The sequence below is a fragment of the Haliotis rubra genome, unplaced genomic scaffold (assembly GCF_003918875.1).
Source record: "Haliotis rubra isolate DU_JTF1 unplaced genomic scaffold, ASM391887v1 Scf55, whole genome shotgun sequence".
NCBI classification, from domain to species: domain Eukaryota; kingdom Metazoa; phylum Mollusca; class Gastropoda; order Lepetellida; family Haliotidae; genus Haliotis; species Haliotis rubra.
The window spans coordinates 1,844,874-1,865,927 of NW_025767246.1; the positions used below are offsets into that span (position 1 = coordinate 1,844,874).

The 21,054-nt window shown below is 41.5% G+C and overlaps 3 protein-coding genes across 5 annotated transcripts in view; 2 read left to right on the forward strand and 1 right to left on the reverse strand.

Moving 5' to 3' along the window:
- The window catches only part of LOC124253742 (CDK5 and ABL1 enzyme substrate 1-like), a 41,518-nt gene that overhangs the window by 17,875 nt on the left and 2,589 nt on the right, over positions 1-21,054 (reverse strand). For 2 of the 3 annotated variants that reach the window (XM_046687568.1, XM_046687567.1), the window contains exons 1-3: positions 9,632-10,065; positions 2,649-2,764; positions 913-1,027 (exon numbers count right to left, since the gene is read on the reverse strand). In XM_046687568.1, the coding sequence (XP_046543524.1) occupies positions 913-1,027; positions 2,649-2,764; positions 9,632-10,065 (665 nt within the window). Of the gene's footprint in view, positions 1-912; positions 1,028-2,648; positions 2,765-9,631; positions 10,066-21,054 lie in introns of those variants that run through there. The other variant, XM_046687569.1, reaches the window with a different exon arrangement.
- The window catches only part of LOC124253740 (E3 ubiquitin-protein ligase MIB1-like), a 130,070-nt gene continuing 110,015 nt past the window's right edge, over positions 1,000-21,054 (forward strand). The window contains 1 exon segment of the mRNA XM_046687566.1: positions 1,000-1,008. The gene's annotated coding sequence lies outside the window, so the exon portion shown is untranslated.
- LOC124253707 (E3 ubiquitin-protein ligase MIB1-like) lies at positions 10,061-21,046 on the forward strand. Its single transcript, XM_046687517.1, has 5 exons — positions 10,061-10,401; positions 14,402-14,573; positions 17,049-17,193; positions 20,465-20,554; positions 20,909-21,046. The coding sequence occupies exons 1-5, from the start codon at positions 10,158-10,160 to the stop codon at positions 21,044-21,046; spliced, it is 789 nt and encodes a 262-aa protein (XP_046543473.1). The 5' UTR covers positions 10,061-10,157.

The following is a 21,054-nucleotide window of genomic DNA, read 5'->3' on the forward strand; positions in this document are numbered from 1 at the left end:
CCCGCCCCATGGCTCAGTGGGAAAACAGTGGGTCACGATACTGACTGACTGACTGAGTTTGGTTTTACGCCGCTTTTAGCAATATTCCAGCAACATCACGGCGGGGAACACCAGAAATGGGCTTCACACATTGTGCCCATGTGGGGATTCGAACCCAGGTCTTCGGCGTGACGGGCCAACGCTTTAACCATTAGGCTACCCCACTGCCCCGGGTCACGATACTAAACACATTATGTGAGGTAGCAGGTTCATTTCACCACTTGGTATTTTCCTGTAAAACATTATGACTTTAAAATAACTTTTAATAATCCCGTTGGAGTATGTCAAAAACAATCTTTGCTGATGTAACACTCTTCAGTGAAGTAGAAAGTAAAGGCATTCACTGAGAATTTCCGAAGTAATGGTACAAGCTTGTGGCTTTCCGCTGTCAGAAGAAACCTTAAGAACAACTGATGAGTGAGTGAGTTGAGTTTAGTTTTATGCCGCATTCAGCAATATTCCAGCTATATGGCGGCGGTCTGTAAATAATCGGATCTGGACCAGACAATCCAGAGATCAACAGCATGAACATCGATCTATGCAAAAGGGATGTGATGACATTTGTCAACCCAGTCGTCGAGCCTGACAACCCGATCCCTCTAGTCACCTCTTACGACAAGCATGGGTTACTGAAGATCAATTCTAACCCGGATCTTCACAGGTCAGAATAACTGATGAGTGAGTGACCGAGTGAGTTGGGTTTTACGCCGCTTTTAGCAATGTTACAGCAATATCACGGCGGGGGACACCAGAAATGGGGATCACACATTGTACCCATGTGGATCAATTTTAACCACTAGGCTACCCCACCGTCCCGAATAACTGATGAAATAACTACAGGTGTATATAGTGTAGGTGATAAATGTCTCGTACCGTCCACCCCTGATGGAACTTGTGGAGTTGCCAGACAGGAAGCGCACTTCTCTCAAGGCTGAGGATTCCCCCGAGTCACCAGACATGGAGCTGGACCTTCGAGCCAGACGTTCTCCTAAATGACCAATCACAATGTTCAATCAAATCACAACTTTCAACACAGATAATAAAAGCTTCCTAAAGTGCAAACTATATAATAACAATATTTTCTGGTTGGGCATGTAGGCCATGTTTGAGGCGTGCAGAGAAAGGGACAGCCAGGTGTTCGAGAAGCACGTTCACAGACAAAGTTATTTATTCATTAACCTGTGCTGTGCCGTCTCCATCTGTTCTCAAACACCTGGCTGTCCGTTTCTCTGCACTCCTCCCTCGTAACAAATAGTGAACTGTGTCAATATTTTAATGATAGTTTGTTAAACAACTTTTTTAATTTTTGGACAAAAATTCTGCAAAAACCTCACAGAGTGGGTATGATGTTTTGATTATGATCAGCATTTCATTGAGTATTTTATGTTTAATAGTTTTCGAGTTAGATTGCAATTCATCGGTCCGCTTTTGAGCCAAACGGACTATACCATGGGCCCGATTGGGGATATAATGATGCCTTCTCGACTATCATGCTAAATATTATGAGTGAGTGAGTCTTTGGGAATGGAACTCAGGCCATCGACGTGACGAGCAAATGCTTTAACCACTAGTGTATACCACTGCCCCTCAGCATGGCAGGAGATAGAATACTTGTATGGTACTATCAGAGGCCCAGATAAGCTGCGTATCCGGGTAAAATACGCATAGAAAATTTCCAATTACGCATTGAAAATAATTGTTGCGTACCAATTACGCATTTAAAATGTTAAACACGCAAAAAGTTTAAAACAAATGCGTACGGAATATATTTATAAAAATCGCTTGCGTAATGCAAAGACATCGATTGCTATCAAGTTGTACTGTAAGTATAGGACTAGTGTTGTACTGTCAGTATAGGATGAGTGATTTTTTATGAAATCATTTCCATCATATTTAAGTTGGTTTTGATTAGGTATGACATAAGGCAGAACATACCTGCTTAGTAAACTTACTCAATGACATAATACTTAGGTGAGTAAAATGACTGAAATACGTGAAATACGCACATATTTGAAAGCGGTGGGTAATGGAAAATGAAATACCCACTCAAAATTCATAATACCCACTCAAAAAAAATACAGTGGGTACAGTACCCACATGAGCTAAATCTTATCTGGAGCTCTATTTTAGTCATTAACCCTGGTTATATTTTGGGTTCCTGGGGACTCAAAAGCCTGTAATTGGATTGGACTCAAGTTAACAAGTAGGGCCCTAAACTACAAAACAGGGGTCAAAACCTGAATACATCACTGTCCCATGTGACATAAAAACTGTGAATGTTCAGAGGCTGTTAGTCAATAATATATATAACAGTTAACACTCCCCATCTAAAATGAATCCACAAGCACTTAAGCATGTTTAAAATGGATTGTATAATTCTTAAATGACAACTTTCAAAAATCTTTTTAAGAGGTACAAAATTCCAATACAGCTGCATTCATTTCTAAACTTTCAGCCTTGTTGGATACACTCTGAATTTTCTTTGCACCTGTTTTCAATGTTAATGTGGACAGGATGTAGGATTTTGCATCGGCTAGTTACCATGGTTACAGATGAGTATAATGACACATTCTGATATGTCTTACAGCAATGATGGAACAGGTAGTTACCTATCTTGTCAGCAGGGTCATGAGATGTGGCCGGTGGGGACGACCATGGGATACTGGAGGTCGGCATCAACTTGCGCTTCACATACTTGTCTCGGTCATCGGAGCAGGAGGAGGCTCTGAAAGAATGACTCACATTCAGGGATGCTCTGGGGACGGCTCAAACTCAGATCTATTACTCCAAGTTGATAACTCTCTCTGTGAAGCTCTGACAAACTCTTCATTGTGTCATGTGAACATTCATAACATTTGGACCTAATCATGCCAAACAGCATATGGGATACTGTAATCGTATATATTTTCACGGGGTGCAATATTCGCGGAAAGTTCACAAAAGACCTATTAGCGCAGTAGTTTTTTCGCGCATTTCAAACGCCTGAGTGGTGGTGTCCATCACAAAGTTTTCACAACCACTAGAAATGCAATGATCAAAGCTAGCCGCCATAATTGAATCGTGTTTACTAAAACAATCAGAGAGAGGTGGGATTATACTTGTGTCAACATTGTGATTTGTGACTGATGTAAGTGAGTTTCGTTCATTTTGTGATTACGAGTAATCAGCTATCAATTAACTGACAAACTGATAACAAACATTTGCTGATTGTGATCGCTATTATACTAGTATATGCCTCTATTCCTTTGTATATTGTTTGGATGTTGTTATCTGAGAGAATAAACAAATTGCATGTTGTTCCTACTTGAGTATTTGGCATGACTTGACCATGAATATTTCGCTTGGTATGATTATTGACGCACAATGATTTTGCGCTAAAAGCGAGAAAATTAATCCCACGCGAAAATAACTGCGATTACAGTATATGGTTTTTTAAGCATATCAAACATTGGCCATGTAAAATGACTAGGGTTTTATCATGTTTATTGTCAAAATTGCAGCCTTGGACAGCAAGCAGTATTGCTAATTGGGCAGAAGAAACATGTGAGTGAGTGAGTTTGGTTTTAACTTTTATGCCGATTTTAGAAAATTTCCAGCAATATCACTTCAGTGCACACCAGAAATGGGCTTCACACATTGTACCCATGTGGGGAATCAAACCTGGGTCTTCAGCGTGATGAGTAAACGCTTTAACCACTAGGCTACCCCACCACCCCAAGGAATGAGTGAGATGAGATGCAATATCTTACAAATATCATGAAACGTCAGCGTATTATGGAAGGAAAGCCCAAAGTGATGCAGGTCTCAGTCATTTATCACTTTGATGGAACCCACGGGTATGGTGCTCACACCTCAAGAATCATGATAAGGGCAAAGATGGGATTCAAACCCATGACCATAGGTTTCTCAGGTACCCAAGGGAGACAACTCTGCACAGGAAATTGCATCTCTGAGATGGATGACTGGAATGCCTGGTATAATCGTCGCTGTCGCCCATGGATACCAAACGATGGATTGCCATAGATGGTGTCATGACTTACGCGTACGGACACCGTTGTAGTCAATAGTATAGAAGGGCATTAAACGATGTCTCCCGCTCGGGGTTCATCATTTTTTACAGGGTGCTTGGAGCAGAATTGGATAGAAATAACGCCCTAGGAGGAAGTGGTCCAGAACCCCCATTATGTATACTACTACTCCTTAACATGATTAAAATAAAAAAGGACTAATCTTTTTCTAGGTTAGATGGAGGTCATATCATCAGAATCAGATTGTTTTATGTAATAGGTGAGGTGAAATTGGGTTTAACCTCGCGCTGGAGAATATTTCGCTCATATGACGATGTGCATGCGTGTGTATGTGTATGTGCGGCTGCTTGTACTAGCCCAGACTTAAGCTGGTTTTATAGTGCTAGCCCACTGAGATACCATGCCGCAGTGAAGCATGAATACCCCACTCAGACACATTATACTGACTCCAAGCCGACCAGTCCTTGTTGTACCCATTAATGCCGAGCCAGGCAGGGACCAACAAGCACCATATTTAAACATCTTTTGGTATGACGCGGTCGGGGATCTAACCCACGACCTTCCGCTCTCCGGGCGGACGCTTTAACCACTACACCACGGAGGCGGTTTGTTTTATGTAATAAGTACCCCAGAGGGTAGGACAGCATGGCTGGTATCAGTGGTAAAAAATCAGGCATGTTAGGTACAGCTCCTAAATCACGTACCGTATATTACCGTCTATAAGCCGGAGTTTGAGGACCCAAAAAATATGTCTGTAGAAGGGGGTCGTCTTATCTATGAGATACAACTTCACGGAAATATTTTTTAGCTCGCCAGTGCCCTGCCAGGACGATGTTACAAGTTACCGGTACATCTGCCAGGATGTTTGCCACGATTACAGCGTTTATGTTGTGAATGATGAATAAAATACATATTACCCTGTACATTATCATTATTTCAACATATTATTACATATTAGTCATTATGACATTTATCGTACAATCAGCTGTGCACACATTTCCCGGCGATCAAGTTCAAACATGCACAATAATATAAGGGGATGAAATCTGACGCAGTCATCAGTAAAATATAATACAGAGTACTATTATTTAACCCAAAGAAATATATCCTAGCATTGTGTAATTTTAATTACAGGTTTTGGCACTATAAATTAAGTAAGAATAAGATTACCGTGTGTATTTGAGCCGGAAATGGCAATAAGCTGTGCACACGTTTCCCTGCGAGCAAGTTCAAACATGCACAATAATATAACAGGATAAAATCTGACGCAGTCATCAGTAAAATATAATACAGAGTACTATTATTTAACCCAAAGAAATATATCCTAGCATTGTTTAATTTTAATTACACTTTTTGCACTATAAATGTAAAATATATAATCAACACTAAGGTTATACGGACCCTCATGAACATGGTAAGTTGTACGCACATGGAATGGGGTAAAATAAGCAAGCCATTTAAATTCACACATTTTTACTGTAAACTAGCAGTCCATGGAAAACAAGGCGGTAATATACAAGCCAGTTTGTTGGCATGTTATCATCAAACTACAATATGTATGATATTTAGCGAAACAAAATAATATTATCCATTTTCTGTCAACTACACTTCATTTCGATGCGCGAGTAGACGCAATATGATTGTGAATTTTTTTAATAATGTGGACCAAAGTTATAATTATTGGTAACCGCCAGTTGTGTGTGGTCTGTGTTTGTCGCGATTAGGACCCCATCGCCGGGTCGGCTTATGCACGAAACATACCATTTTGACACTGATTTTAAGGGTCAAGTTTGGGGGTCAGCTTATCTATGGAGTCGGCTTATAGACGGTAATATACGGTATATGTTATCACTATGTCATAAGTAATTGTGCAGGTTTTGGTGCATGGTTAATTTTTTAATTGATGATATTATCAAAACAACTGTCCTGAACAGCTGGTCAGGTGCAATTTAATCTATCTGAAGATGAGTGATAATGAAGCCGATACTGGATATCTGTCGCTGATATCTCATGATAAAGATCAACCAAACCAGGTCACACATAGTGACATTGTAAATATTGAATGTCATAACCAGCTGCTTATCATCTTTAGATTCCATCTTCCCCATCATCCTCAACATGCCCAAAGGATGCTCAATACTGTTAGATAGCCTCACTGAAGATATCTTAAGCCACTGTGTACATATCTTGATCTACTGGCTCGAACATGAGGATTGGAGGATATCAGTGAAGTTTTTAACCAAAGTCTCACACCAAAGTCATGAAGCATGACGGAGAATACATGTTTGGTACTATTTCAGACATTTATCTTGCTTATATATTTTTGCTTCCCAGACACTCCAAAGCCTGTAATTGTGTTGGTCTCAAGTTAACAAGTAGGGCCTTAAATTTCAAAATATGGGTCAAGAATTGAATACAGCACTGTCCCAAGTGATGTAAAATATACTATGCCTATATCATGTATATGTAGAGACAATCCTAAAACAATACCCTTCAACAGATTTTGGCATATATCCTTTAGTCATGATGGTAACTACTTTATCAGGTTTATCGTTTATCTCACATGTATTGATCTTGGTGATCTTAGAGACTACGTATGATAAGTGTTGAATAAACTTTATAGAGACATCAATAAACACAAATTTGAAAAAAAAAGCTTTTTATGCTGGGTGCCAGCACTAATAAATGTCTTATTAGTTCGTACTTTACTTGTAAAAACAAATTCCTTCCTACCTACCTACCCTAAATTTTAAAGAGGTGTAATCGGAACCACAACATTTTTTTTATTTGGCCTATACTAATATTTCTGATAAATGTTCAATTTGAAGACTGATAAGAACAAAAGTAATAGACAACACTGCAATACCAATTATTTGCATGTTGTGGATTGGATTGTCTTCAGACAGCCTCCTGGTCATAATGAGTTTACTAATGGAACATTTATCAGACATATTACTATAATATATGAAGAATATAATATCTAAGTTGACAAAAACAATGCATTTATAGCATATATTTAATCATTTAAAATAAATTGGGACATTTTGACTACTCCCCTGGGGCAATTTGACTAAACCTAGGGCAATTTGACCAAAAATCTGGGCATTTTGACCAAATTTGCTGGGGCAGTTTGTAGCTGGGACGATTTGACTGGCACCCACCATGCTCATTCCAAAACCAAATGCAGAAGCCATCCAAATGAAATGTCTTAGAAGTATCAAATTCCAGTGAGCACCATGAACTTACATTGTCAGCGCGAAGCTATGCTTGGCTCATGTGAGTGTGAGTATGGTTTATGCCACTTTTAGCAATATTCCAGCAACATCACGGCGGGGGACACAAGAAATGTCCAGCATGAATACACAATGCCAATTAGAAAGTAGTCAAATGTAACATATGTTATATTTGGGATTACACATTCTCAGTAAAGTACAGTGGAAGCCACAGTGGCCGAGCAGGTTAGGCGACAGACTTTGTGTGCTGGCAGTTAGGTGCCTGACTCTGAGGGTGTGGGTTCGAATCCCGGATGGGACTCAACCCAATAAAAGTACTAGAATCTGTACTTTACTGAGAAAGTGTAATCCCAAATATAACATGTGTTACATTTGGAGAGGACACCAGAAATGGGCTTCACACATTGTTGCCATTGGGGAATCAAACCCAGGTCTTCTGCATGATGAGCAAACGCTTTAACCACTAGGCTACCCCACTTCCCCTCTTGGCTCATGATTTAATCCGGTAAGCCAACACTTTACCATGGGACTATGCTTGTTTACCAAGTAATCAACATCTGACTTTCACCTTTATGCACATTAACCATTTTTAGTGAAACACAAAAGTAAATTATAAAATTTCATTGAATTAATATGTTAAATAGCTACACTTACATCACAACTAATGATAAGGATTGTAAAGGAGTGTTTGATTAGAAAATGTGCCGATCCAAATGATCCTGAAGGGCGGTTTGATCAGAAAGGGATAGTGAACCCTAATGATAGTAAAGGAATACCTGATAGGAAAGGGTATCCAATGAATAAAGACAGAGTTTGGTGTAACCTAGCCTAATCACCATGTGATCACAATAAACTAGCTCTTTAAACTAGCTAAACTATTAAAGAAGTTGATAACCATAAATACTTAGGTATAACACTTCAAAGCGATTGTTCTTGGAAAGTTCATATAGGTGACATGGTAAAGAAAATTAGTCCAATGATCAATTGTCTGAGAAGTTTGAAATATCGTTTATCTTGGAAAACACTAAATACTTTATATAACTCCTTTATCTTACCACTTTTTGATTACTGCTGTCATATATGGGATAATTGTACGATTGAACAGGCGATTTTACTGGAAAATTTACACTTAGACGCATTAAGAACTATATGCGGTGCGCGTTCGTGGCACCAGTCATGATAAAATATACAAGGAAACCAATTATAGCACACTGAAACAAAGACGATATCGCTCTAAACTTATAACTTTCTATAAAATGTATCATCATCTGACTCCTGATTATCTGAATGATCTTGTACCAGGTAGAGTATTTCAACAAAGCAACTATAATCTTAGAGATAGTACTTCCATTCAAACTACTAACTGTAGAACGCAAAAGATATTCTCAATCATTTTACCGAGCGATTATGTTGTGGAATTCATTGCCTGATGGAGCCGTTAACGCTATTTCCGTGAGGCAGTTTAAAACCATGATAAATCCAACAGAAACTGACAACTACTTTGATTTAAATTTTGGGACTAGATTTTGTCCAATCATCCATTGTCCTCAAGCTCGGCTGTAGTGATCTGAGCGCAGACAGATATAATGGACATATATCAGAAACAGCTAAGTGTCCATGTGGTCATTATAACGAAGACGTCATTCACTTCCTTTTTACATGGCGGAACTATCAAAATTTAAGAACAACAGTGTATTTTTATATTCAAGGATACGATGTGAATACTACCTTATACGGTAACGGTGCATTGGATAACTCAACAAATTGCGACATTCTCAACTCATTACACCAGTTCATTTTTAAAAGCAAGCTCTTCCAGTGATTATCACCTCCACATATACATGTATATTCAATGCAAGACAAGATTTATATAACTTGATTTTCTGCGGCAGCTCTTTTCGTTGCTAGGCACAACCAATACCATAACCAAATATTTATTATTCAATCATTTTTCTGAGTGTAATTTTGTCTCAGTATCATTCTTTTCTTGTCGGACTATTTCAAATATGTATCCAGCTATATTGGAACCGTGTACTGGAGGGGCGTTTATATAAGCCACTAGGCTTGTTCGCCTATCCAGGTTTCTGCATTGACAGAATAAAAATATGTTTAAACCAACTAGCTCTTAGGAGGAATGCAAGATCTGTGAAGCAAACACCACTGCCTTTGGCCTGAGCCAATTAGCACTATATAAGCTGCACCCAGAAAACGACTTTGGTATCTTTATCAGAAATGAGCAAATGTGATGCCAAAACCATCACAGATAAAGGTGTGTTGGCACTTAAACAATCCCCAACCCCTGGACTCATCAAAAACCGAAAAACATATTACCTCCATCGTTTTGACGGTGACTCCGGTCCCTTTTCACACTGTGCATGATCACGATCAAGGTGGTTATTGTCATGTCTGTTGTGACTCTTTTGTCTGATTATGTTTTCATCGTTGACATTTTCGTCCTGGTTGTCAAAAGCCGATGGTTCTGTTCTAACACACGGACTGCTTTGAGCCTCGGGACTCACGTCGGAGGATTTCGAGTCATTTACACATATGTCTTTTAACCTGTGATGTTTTCGGTTGAAAAGTGGAAACTTTGTGTCTGAGTGACTTCCATCCAACGATATATTAGAAAGGAAACTGATAGCGGCTAATCTTCGACGGGAACGGCATTTCTGTGTTTTTCTGCTTGCGGCCATCTTTGATATTCTGTCAAATCTCGCGGAAGTTGACAGAGAACGAGAAAACCTGAGACCAGGAACTGTGGCCATTTTCAGAACTCGATTTGACAGATATTCACTCACACCCGAGAAGTGATCATAACTGTTTTTAGTGTATGAGGACGTAATACAGCCTCTTCAGAATGGACTCGGGTGCGAGTAGCAGTAGGGGGCTCCGTATGAATGTGATGGAGGGTGTAGGGGCACGAGTGGCCCGTGGACCTGACTGGAAATGGGGTAAACAAGACGGAGGGGAAGGTCACGTTGGCACTGTCAGAAACTTCGAATCACCGGAGGAAGTTGTAGTGGTGTGGGATAACGGGACAGCAGCTAATTACAGATGTGCTGGAGCTTACGACCTCAGAATCTTAGACAGTGCACCAACCGGTTAGTGACACAAGATTAATTAAATCCGAAAACACAACGAAAGATATAATCCGAAAACACAACGAAAGATATCTGTCTAGACTGTATTTTAACTGGCGATCTCTAAATGATTACTGTGGTCTAGTTACACATCTATTCAGTGTTGTATATTTATGATAGTCTCATTTGACATTCAATGATTTGTCACAGAAAGAGATGTATTTTCAGTTGTTAAAATGATTAAATATGTTTTAAAAAAACAATAGTATATGTATAGAATTAGAATTATTATATGAGAGATATTCAGATAATGGCATTGGCAGATGGTGGAGCACTTTACCAATTTATTAAATCTAATGCATATCAGTATTTGACAGGATATGCCCTGTGCTATTACCATGATTAATTCTAACACAAGTAATAGGATAGTACATGACATAGTTGAGTCCTGTTTTTTGGCATGGTAGGAGTGCTTTGGTAATTCATGTGATATATAGGATACGCAATACCGTCATCCTGTGTTCATGATATCACAAATACATGCAGTTAATGAGTGTTATCATATGAGCTCTGTTGGTTCATTGCTGTGGAGTTATTTTCCATTCAGTTTCATGTGTGTTCTTTTGTAAATGATGTGTAACAATCACGATACTAGTATTACTACTATTTTAGTAAACACACCTAAAATTCATTAGTTATTATGTAACTGCCAATCTATGGAATAATACAGTGAATTTTATTGATCTTTGACAAATGAGATTCAGTTGGTTAAACCTCAGTTCACTCACTCATTCACTCTTTCACACTTACTCACTCACTCCTGTGGAGGTAAATATGTAAGTAAGACCTGCATCAACATGATCACCAGGGTTACTCCTCTGATGTAACTGAAATACTGTTCTTAGCAGTATTAAACCAAACTCACTCACCCTACTGAATAAATCTTGCATTCTTCAGGAACACAATTTATAGGATTTCATCATAATGGTACGCTTATAATAAGCTGATAAATAAAAAATGTATCAAATCTATTATCATTATGGATGTCAGAGAATAGAACATATCAAATTTAAATATCCTTTTCTAAATTAGCAACAGCAGAATATTTCTGCTATAAATTTTCCCGATACAGGGACAAGGATGTATGCAGTACAGAAATATGTGTCTTGTATGCACAAATGTAGATGATAAATACTGAAAAAAGTATATTGCGTCCCACTAACAGAGCACGACTCTATAAGAGCATCCTCATGTTTCCTTAAGGAGACTTGAAATTAATTATTGTATACTGAGGTTTATAGGTCAGGTGACCGCCTCCGTGGTGTAGTGGTTAGAGCGTCCGCCCGGAGAGCGGAAGGTCGCGGGTTCGATCCCCGACCGCGTCATACCAAAAGACGTTAAAATATGGTACTTGTTGGTCCCTGCCTGGCGCTCGGCATTAATGGGTACAACAAGGACTGGTCGGCTCGGAGTCAGTATAATGTGTCTGAGTGGGGTATTCATGCTTCACTGCGGCATGGTATCTCAGTGGGCTAGCACTATAAAACAAGCTTAAGTCTGGGCTAGTACAAGCAGCCGCACATACACATACACATGCATGCCCGTCGTCATATGAGCGAAATATTCTCAAGCACGACGTTAAACCCAATTTCACCTCACCTCACCTTGTAGGTCAGGTAACACCGTTCAGGGAAGACATGCTTGTTAGTACTGGACTGATTAGCTGATTAATCTGAAGTGATTATGTGCACAGTATGCCCTTCCATGCTCTACTTGCCATGCTAGTGGTGATTACCTTGCCTGTGAAATATAAGATTGGTAGCTCAACTGAACCGAGAACAGTTATGAGTAGTAAATTGCCACACAGTGAAGTCAGGTTTTATGTTTGGTCAGTTTGTTACCTTTTAATTGCCATCAATACAAATCTTAGTGATTTTTATCCGATAAACACATAAAGGTCACATTTGTATTTATATATATTTTTTTACAGATATTTTGTGTAGAGAAACTAGCAAATATTGAATTGATATTTAGAAATATAATGAAAATACAAAAGGTCTGGAGAATTAACCTGTGAAGACCCGGTTTAGAATTGATCTTCAGTAACCCATGTTTGTCGTAAGAGGCGACTTATGGGATTGGGTGGTCAGGCTCGCTGACTTGGTTGACATATGTCATCGTATCCCAATTGCAAAGATCAATGTTCATGCTAGCCGTGTTAATCACTGGATTGTCTGGCTTTCCTCACATAATAAGCTGACGTTTCATGAGGTTTGATTCCCCACATGGGTACAATATGCGAAGCCCATTTCTGGTGTCTCCCGCCGGGATATTGCTGGAATGTTGCTAAAAGTGCCATGAAATAAAACTCACTCACTCACTTGAATCCTGATATGTCGAGATTACCGGTATGTTTCTTTGTTTGTCACTCATGTCAGCACCTACCCAGGGTCATGGGTGAGTGTGTGAGTTTATTTTTACGGCGCTGCTTTTTCGTCATTGAATGACGAAGGAAAACATTTGTTTATGAATGAAAGCCTGTGTAGATTCTAATTAAAACCATAAAGTTAATCACAAAAACTGCATATATGTTCTTTACCAAATATACTGGTTCTCAGAAAAAATATTGCAATACGTATCGTTTGAAAAGTGTATTGCAGTATACCGATGGTGGTGGTGGTGGAATTGGGTTTAACGTCGTGCTTGAGAATATTTCGCTCATATGACAACGTGCATGCATGTGTATGTGCGACTGCTTGTACTAGCCCAGACTGAAGCTGGTTTTATAGTGCTAGCCCACTGTGATACCATGCCACAGTGAAGCATGAATACCCCACTCAGACACATTATACTGACTCCGAGCCGACCAGTCCTTGATGGACCCATTAATGCCGAGCGCCAGGCAGGGACCAACAAGTACCATATTTTAACGTCTTTTGGTATGACGTGGTCGGGGATCGAACCCACGACCTTCCGCACTCCGGGCGGACGCTCTAACCACTACACACGGAGGCGGTCTGCAGTATACCGGTATACCAGTAATACCATGCAGTCCTATTCACCAGTGGTAAATGTGTGTGACCTGCTTCACTTGGAGCCACACATTGCTAAATAACAGGAATACTGTTCAAACCAACTTTCTCACTCACTCACTTACTCACAGTAATTCCAAGAGCAAAATGACATTCAGGAAAATAATGACCATATAATCATGATAAATTTATGTTAATGTTAATGAACATCTTGTTGCAAGTTTAAGGTGAGGGTGTTTTGGATAAGGGTGGAGTGGTTATTGAAATGCTGACAGAGCTTACACTGTATCCATGGTAACATGACAACATTATGATGTGCAATTACTCTCAAAGACAGTAACTTGTTGCACTGTATATCATGCATTGCCTGTGATCTTAAATTTATCATCTTCATCACTAAGGATCTTTGTTGTGTTTACCATGTGCATTTACCATGTTTATTTACCGTGTGTAATTGCCATATTTGTGATACAACTATGTATTTTGTAAGTTAGACTTTATGCCATTTTTAGCAATATTTCAGCAGTTTCACATGTAGAGACCAGAAATGGTCTTCTATTAAGTTCTAATGTTGTACCCATGTTTAGAATCAAACCCAGGACTTTGTAGTGACGAGGGGAACACCTTAACCATGTTAACCACTGTGTTCCATAGTGAGTGAAATAAGCATTCCAATGCTGTCTTAACTGATAATATTCATAATCATGATAATGTCACCTTTTCATGTCAGTAAGATGTAACTGCAACAACGCACCTCGTCAATGTGGGGCTGTGGGGTAGCCTTGTGGTTAAAGCATTCGCTCATTACGCCGAAGGCCCGGGTTATATTCACCACAAAGATACAATGTATGCAGCACATTCCTGATGTTCTCCACCATGATGTTGCTGGAATATTGCTAAAAGCGGCATAAAACCATATTCACCCACTCACCGTCAATGTTGGTACAGTAATGTGCACACTTTCAAACTAAGTCTTGTGATAATTTCAGGAATCAAGCACGATGGCACCATGTGTGATATGTGCAGACAACAGCCCATATTTGGTATCCGATGGAAGTGTGCAGAGTGTCCTAACTATGACTTGTGTTCTGTGTGTTACCATGGTGACAAGCACAATCTCAGACACCGCTTTTACAGAATTGGCACTCCTGGAAATGAAAGGTATGTACAAAGAATCTAAAGATTTAATCTACCTTTAAAGTAGACATGGCATATGAAGTCTTCCATTGTAGATGTTGACAACTGCATTGTTGACATATTTTGGTGGTGCAGTATTTCATCTTTTTACATAGTGAATGGTCAGGAAGAAAGTTCGAAAAGGTTTTCAGCAATCCATGCTTTTTATAAATTAAGACTTTTTGGACAGACCCATAGTGGTCAGGATGGTAACTTAGTTGGTGCTAACCATCCGCTCCGGTCAGTGGTAGAATTAGGTGCTAACCAACCACTCTGCTCAGTGGTAGAATGATGTGCTAACCAACCATCCTGGTCAGTGGTAGAATGAGGTGCTAACCAACCACTCTGCTCAGTGGTAGAATGAGGTGCTAACCAACCATCCTGGTCAGTGGTAGAATTAGGTGCTAACCAACCACTCTGCTAGTGGTAGAATGAGGTGCTAACCAACCTCTCTGTTCAGTGGTAGAATGAGGTGCTAACCAACCACTCTGTTCAGTGATAGAATGAGGTGCTAACCAACCACTCTGTTCAGTGGTAGAATGAGGTGCTAACCAACCACTCTGCTCAGTGGTAGAATGAGGTGCTAACCAACCTCTCTGTTCAGTGGTAGAATGAGGTGCTAACCAACCTCTCAGGTCAGTGGTAGAATGAGGTGCTAACCAACCACTCTGTTCAGTGGTAGAATGAGGTGCTAACCAACCACTCTGTTCAGTGGTAGAATGAGGTGCTAACCAACCACTCTGCTCAGTGGTAGAATGAGGTGCTAACCAACCTCTCTGTTCAGTGGTAGAATGAGGTGCTAACCAACCACTCTGTTCAGTGGTAGAATGAGGTGCTAACCAACCACTCTGTTCAGTGATAGAATGAGGTGCTAACCAACCACTCTGTTCAGTGGTAGAATGATGTGCTAACCAACCACTCTGCTCAGTGGTAGAATGAGGTGCTAACCAATCACTCTGTTCAGTGGTAGAATGAGGTGCTAACCAATCACTCTGCTAGTGGTAGAATGAGGTGCTAACCAACCACTCTGCTCAGTGGTAGAATGAGGTGCTAACCAATCACTCTGGTCAGTGGTAGAATGAGGTGCTAACGTACCACTCTGCTAGTGCTAGAATGAGATGCTAACCAACCACTCTGCTCAGTGGTAGAATGAGGTGCTAGCCAGCCACTCTGTTCAGTGGTAGAATTAGGTGCTAACCAACCGCTCTGTTCAGTGGTAGGATGAGGTGCTATCCAACCTCTCTGTTCAGTGGTAGAATGAGGTGCTAACCAACCGATCTGCTCAGGGGTAGAATGCGGTGCTAACCAACCACTCTGCTCAGTGGTAGAATGAGGTGCTAACCAACCACTCTGGTCAGTGGTAGAATGAGGTGCTAACCAGACACTCTGCTCAGTGGTAGAATGAGGTGCTAACCAACCACTCTGCTCAGTGGTAGAATTAGGTGCTAACCAACCACTCTGTTCAGTGGTAGAATGAGGTGCTAACCAACCACTCTGTTCAGTGGTAGAATGAGGTGCTATCCAACCTCTCTGCTCAGTGGTAGAATTAGGTGCTAACCAACCACTCTGGTCAGTGGTAGAATGAGGTGCTAACCAAACACTCTGTTCAGTGGTAGAATGAGGTGCTAACCAAACACTCTGCTCAGTGGTAGAATGAGGTGCTAACCAACCATTCTGCTCAGTGATAGAATGAGGTGCTAACCAACCTCTCTGGTTAGTGGTAGGATGAGGTGCTAACCAACCGCTCTGCTCAGTGGAAGAATTAGGTGCTAACCAAACACTCTGTTCAGTGGTAGAATGAGGTGCTAACCAAACACTCTGCTCAGTGATAGAATGAGGTGCTAACCAACCACTCTGTTCAGTGGTAGAATGAGGTGCTAACCAAACACTCTGCTCAGTGGTAGAATGAGGTGCTAACCAACCATTCTGCTCAGTGATAGAATGAGGTGCTAACCAACCTCTCTGGTTAGTGGTAGGATGAGGTGCTAACGAACCACTCTGTTCTGTGTAAGAGTATTGCATCACTCAATCATTCTTCACCCAACCACTGTAAGAATGGATCAGTGAACTCCCAGGAGTATGGTAATGGCCTTTGTAGTTTCATGGTTCATTTAAATTCAAACACATTACACAATCAGCAAATAGTCCTTGTCCAGGGAATGACATCCTTGATACACTCTAAAGAGTGTAAGAACTGCAGTATCATGAAGTTGTATGGTGATCCAGTTGAATGTTACCAAAACCGTGACAGGATGTTTGCTCTTGATAAACATGAAACTGATGGACCTATACCATTTCAGTATGTTCAATGTGATATGATATATTTCTAAAATCAGAGCTAAGGGGTCAGAGTTGACCTATGTCAGTTATGGTTGAACCAGTTTGTGTTGTTACATACTACAGTGTAGTCAGTGTATGTGGCAATATGTTGTTTACCTGGTGACATCCTCTCTGATGCAGGGTGCTGCTGGAACCTCGCAGAAAGAGCAAGAAGATCACGGCCAGGGGGATTTACCCTGGGGCCAGGGTTGTGCGAGGTGTCGACTGGCAGTGGGAAGACCAGGACGGGGGCAACGGACGAAGGGGGAAGGTTACTGAAATACAGGTGGGTAATGATGTTGTTTCGTAAGGTTTGGATGTCTGCAAGGGGAAAGTTTACTGAGATACAGGATCTAGGAAGATCTGTGTTAGAATTGGTCTTCAGTAACCCATGCTTGTCGTATGAGGCTACTAACTGGATCGGGTGGTCACACTCGCTGACTTGGTTGACACATGTCATCGTACCCCAATTGCGTAGATCAGTGCTTATGCTGTTGATCACTGGATTGTCTGGTCCAGACTCAGTTATTTACAGACCACGCTGTATAGCTGGAATATTGCTGAGTGCAGTGTAAACAACAAATGAACAAAACTGAGGTACAAGAGGGTAATGAGATTGTATTGTACAGGTGCAACAACCCAAGGTAAAGCAACTTAAATACACGCAGGTAACAATGATTTCATACATGGGTGATGACCCAATGAAAAGCATCACTGACCAAGGGGAAGACTGCTGTCTACCGAGGGAGGTAGTAATGCATCAGGGGAAGGTGGCAATGACCCAGGGGAAGGCATATTTAACATCATAGTGTCATAGGCAGTGGCACAGACACACTGATGTCGCACTACCTTAAATATCGTTCCCCCTCGGTGAGAATATCGTGTCCCCCTTGAGTGAGAATATTGTGTCCCCCTTAGGTGAGAATATCGTGTTCCCCTTGGGTGAGAATATCGTGTGTCCCCTCGGTGAGAATATCGTGTGTCCCCTCGGTGAGAATATCGTGTGTCCCCTCGGTGAGAATATCGTGTGTCCCCTCGGTGAGAATATCGTGTGTCCCCCTTGAGTGAGAATATTGTGTCCCCCTTGGGTGAGAATATCGTGTTCCCCTTGGGTGAGAATATCGTGTGTCCCCTCGGTGAGAATATCGTGTGTCCCCTTGGTGAGAATATTGTGTCCCCCTTAGGTGATAATATCGTGTTCCCCTTGGGTGAGAATATCGTGTGTCCCCTCGGTGAGAATATCGTGTGTCCCCCTTGGGTGAGAATATTGTGTCCCCCCTCGGTGAGAATATCGTGTGTCCCCTCGGTGAGAATATTGTGTCCCCCCTCGGTGAGAATATCGTGTCCCCCTCGGTGAGAATATCGTGTGTCCCCCTTGAGTGAGAATATTGTGTCCCCCTTGGGTGAGAATATCGTGTTCCCCTTGGGTGAGAATATCGTGTGTCCCCTCGGTGAGAATATCGTGTGTCCCCCTTGAGTGAGAATATTGTGTCCCCCTTAGGTGATAATATCGTGTTCCCCTTGGGTGGGAATATTGTGTCCCCTTTCGTGAGAATATCGTGTCCCCTTGAGTGAGAATATTGTGTCCCCCTTGGGTGAGAGTATTGTGTCCCCCCTCGGTGAGAATATCGTGTGTCCCCTCGGTGAGAATATCGTGTGTCCCCCTTGAGTGAGAATATTGTGTCCCCCTTAGGTGATAATATCGTGTGTCCCCTTGAGTGAGAATATTGTGTCCCCTTGGGTGAGAATATCGTGTCCCCTCGGTGAGAATATCGCAGTGTCCCCTTGAGTGAGAATATTGTGTCCCCCCTCGGTGAGAATATCGTGTGTCCCCTCGGTGAGAATATCGTGTGTCCCCCTTGAGTGAGAATATTGTGTCCCCCTTGGGTGAGAATATCGTGTGTCCCCTCGGTGAGAATATCGTGTGTCCCCTCGGTGAGAATATCGTGTGTCCCCCTTGAGTGAGAATATTGTGTCCCCCTTAGGTGATAATATCGTGTTCCCCTTGGGTGAGAATATCGTGTGTCCCCTCGGTGAGAATATCGTGTGTCCCCCTTGAGTGAGAATATTGTGTCCCCCCTCGGTGAGAATATCGTGTGTCCCCTCGGTGAGAATATCCTGTGTCCCCCTTGAGTGAGAATATTGTGTCCCCCTTGGGTGAGAATATCGTGTCCCCCTTGGGTGAGAATAACGTGTCCCCCCTCGGTGAGAATATCGTGTTCCCCTTGGGTGAAAATATCGTGTGTCCCCCTTAGGTGAGAATATCATGTACCCCTCGGTGAGAATATTGTGTCCTCCCTTGGTTGAGAATACTGTGTCCCCCCTTGGTGAAAATATCGTGTACCCTTAGGTGAGAATATTGTGTCTGCCTTGGGTGAAAATATTGTGTCCTCCTTGGGTGAGAATGTTGTGTCCCCCTTGGGTGAGAATATCATGTTCCCCCTCGATGGGAATATCATGTTCCCCTTGGTTGAGAATATCGTGTACCCCATGCGTGAGAATATTGTGTCCCCCCTTGGGTGAGTGTCCCCCATGGGTGAAAATGTTGTGTCCCCCTTGGGTGAGAATATCATGTTCCCCCTCGATGGGAATATCATGTTCCCCTTGGTTGAGAATATCGTGTACCCCATGCGTGAGAATATTGTGTCCCCCCTTGGGTGAGTGTCCCCCATGGGTGAAAATGTTGTGTCCCCCTTGGGTGAGAATATCATGTTCCTCCACGGTGAGAATATCGTGTCCCCCTTGGGTGAGAATATCGTGTACCCATTGGGTGAGAATATAATGTCACCCTCGGTGAGAATATTGTGTTCCCCTTCGGTGAGAATATCGTGTCCCCCCTCAGTGAAAATATCATGGCCCCCTTGGGTGAAAATATTGTGTCCCCCTTGAGTGAGAATATCATTTCCCCTTGGTTGAGAATATCATGTCCCCCTTGGGTGAGAATATTGTGTCCCCCTTGGATGAGAATATTGTGTCCCCTTTGAGTGAGAATATTGTGTCCCCCTTGGGTGAGAATATTGTGTCCCCCTTGGGTGAGAATATTGTGTCCCCTTTGAGTGAGAATATTGTGTCCCCTTTGGGTGAGAATATTGTGTCCCCTTTGGGTGAGAATATTGTGTCCCCTTTGAGTGAGAATATTGTGTCCCCCTTGGGTGAGAATATTGTGTCCCCTTTGAGTGAGAATATTGTGTCCCCCTTTGGGTGAGAATATTGTGTCCCCTTTGAGTGAGTTTATTGTGCCCCCTTTGGGTGAGAATATCGTGTCCCTCTTGGGTGAGACTAGTGCCCCAGAAACCAAGAGGCTCAGTGATTTTGTTGACTGCATGTTTTCCTACTTCAACGTTGTAGATTAGTGCTGACAATATCAATCACTCAGTTTGATTTATTATTTCGGACTGTGTCTGTATTCAGTAGTGAGGCCTACAGCATTCATAGCAGTCAGGAAGATCATTACAGATTAAGGTCATGGAGACTTATTTTGTTGGTTGCGTTGTGAGAGATCTTGTCGGGGGTATAAACTGTATGTTTGTTACACATAAACTATGTTTGTTACACAGGATTGGAGCTCGGCTAGTCCCCGCAGTGCTGCCTACGTTCTGTGGGATAATGGGGCCAAGAACCTGTACAGGGTTGGATTTGAGGGCATGGTAAGTGCAAGTTGACATCAACAGAACAGGTTTATGTAGAGTTGTCTCCCTTAGACCATGTTTAATTTTGAAATTATTTGGTGTATGAAAGAACAGTACGGAATGGCTATTGTTCGTTATGGAGAAACTATATCTGAAAAACTGGAACTTTCTTTAAGAAATTTAGATAAAATTAGACTTTTTTATGTTTTATGCTTCAACAATGGTATGGAGATTATATTAATGAAGTTGTGAGAATCTCTAAACCAAATTAAAAAAGGTTTTATCTGAATTATCTCCCTTGGGTGATGAAGTTACCTGAATCTGAAAACAGTTTCTATAGATCTTGCTTCAATTATCTCCATTGTGCTGTAGGCGGACCTTAAGGTGATGAATGATGCCAAGGGCGGGTCCTTCTACCGAGACCACCTACCTCTACTGGGTAAGTCAGTTTGTGTAGTGTACCAGGTTTACACACTCCGACCAGGGTCCATGCTTAATGCCACCGTATAAGCTCTTTA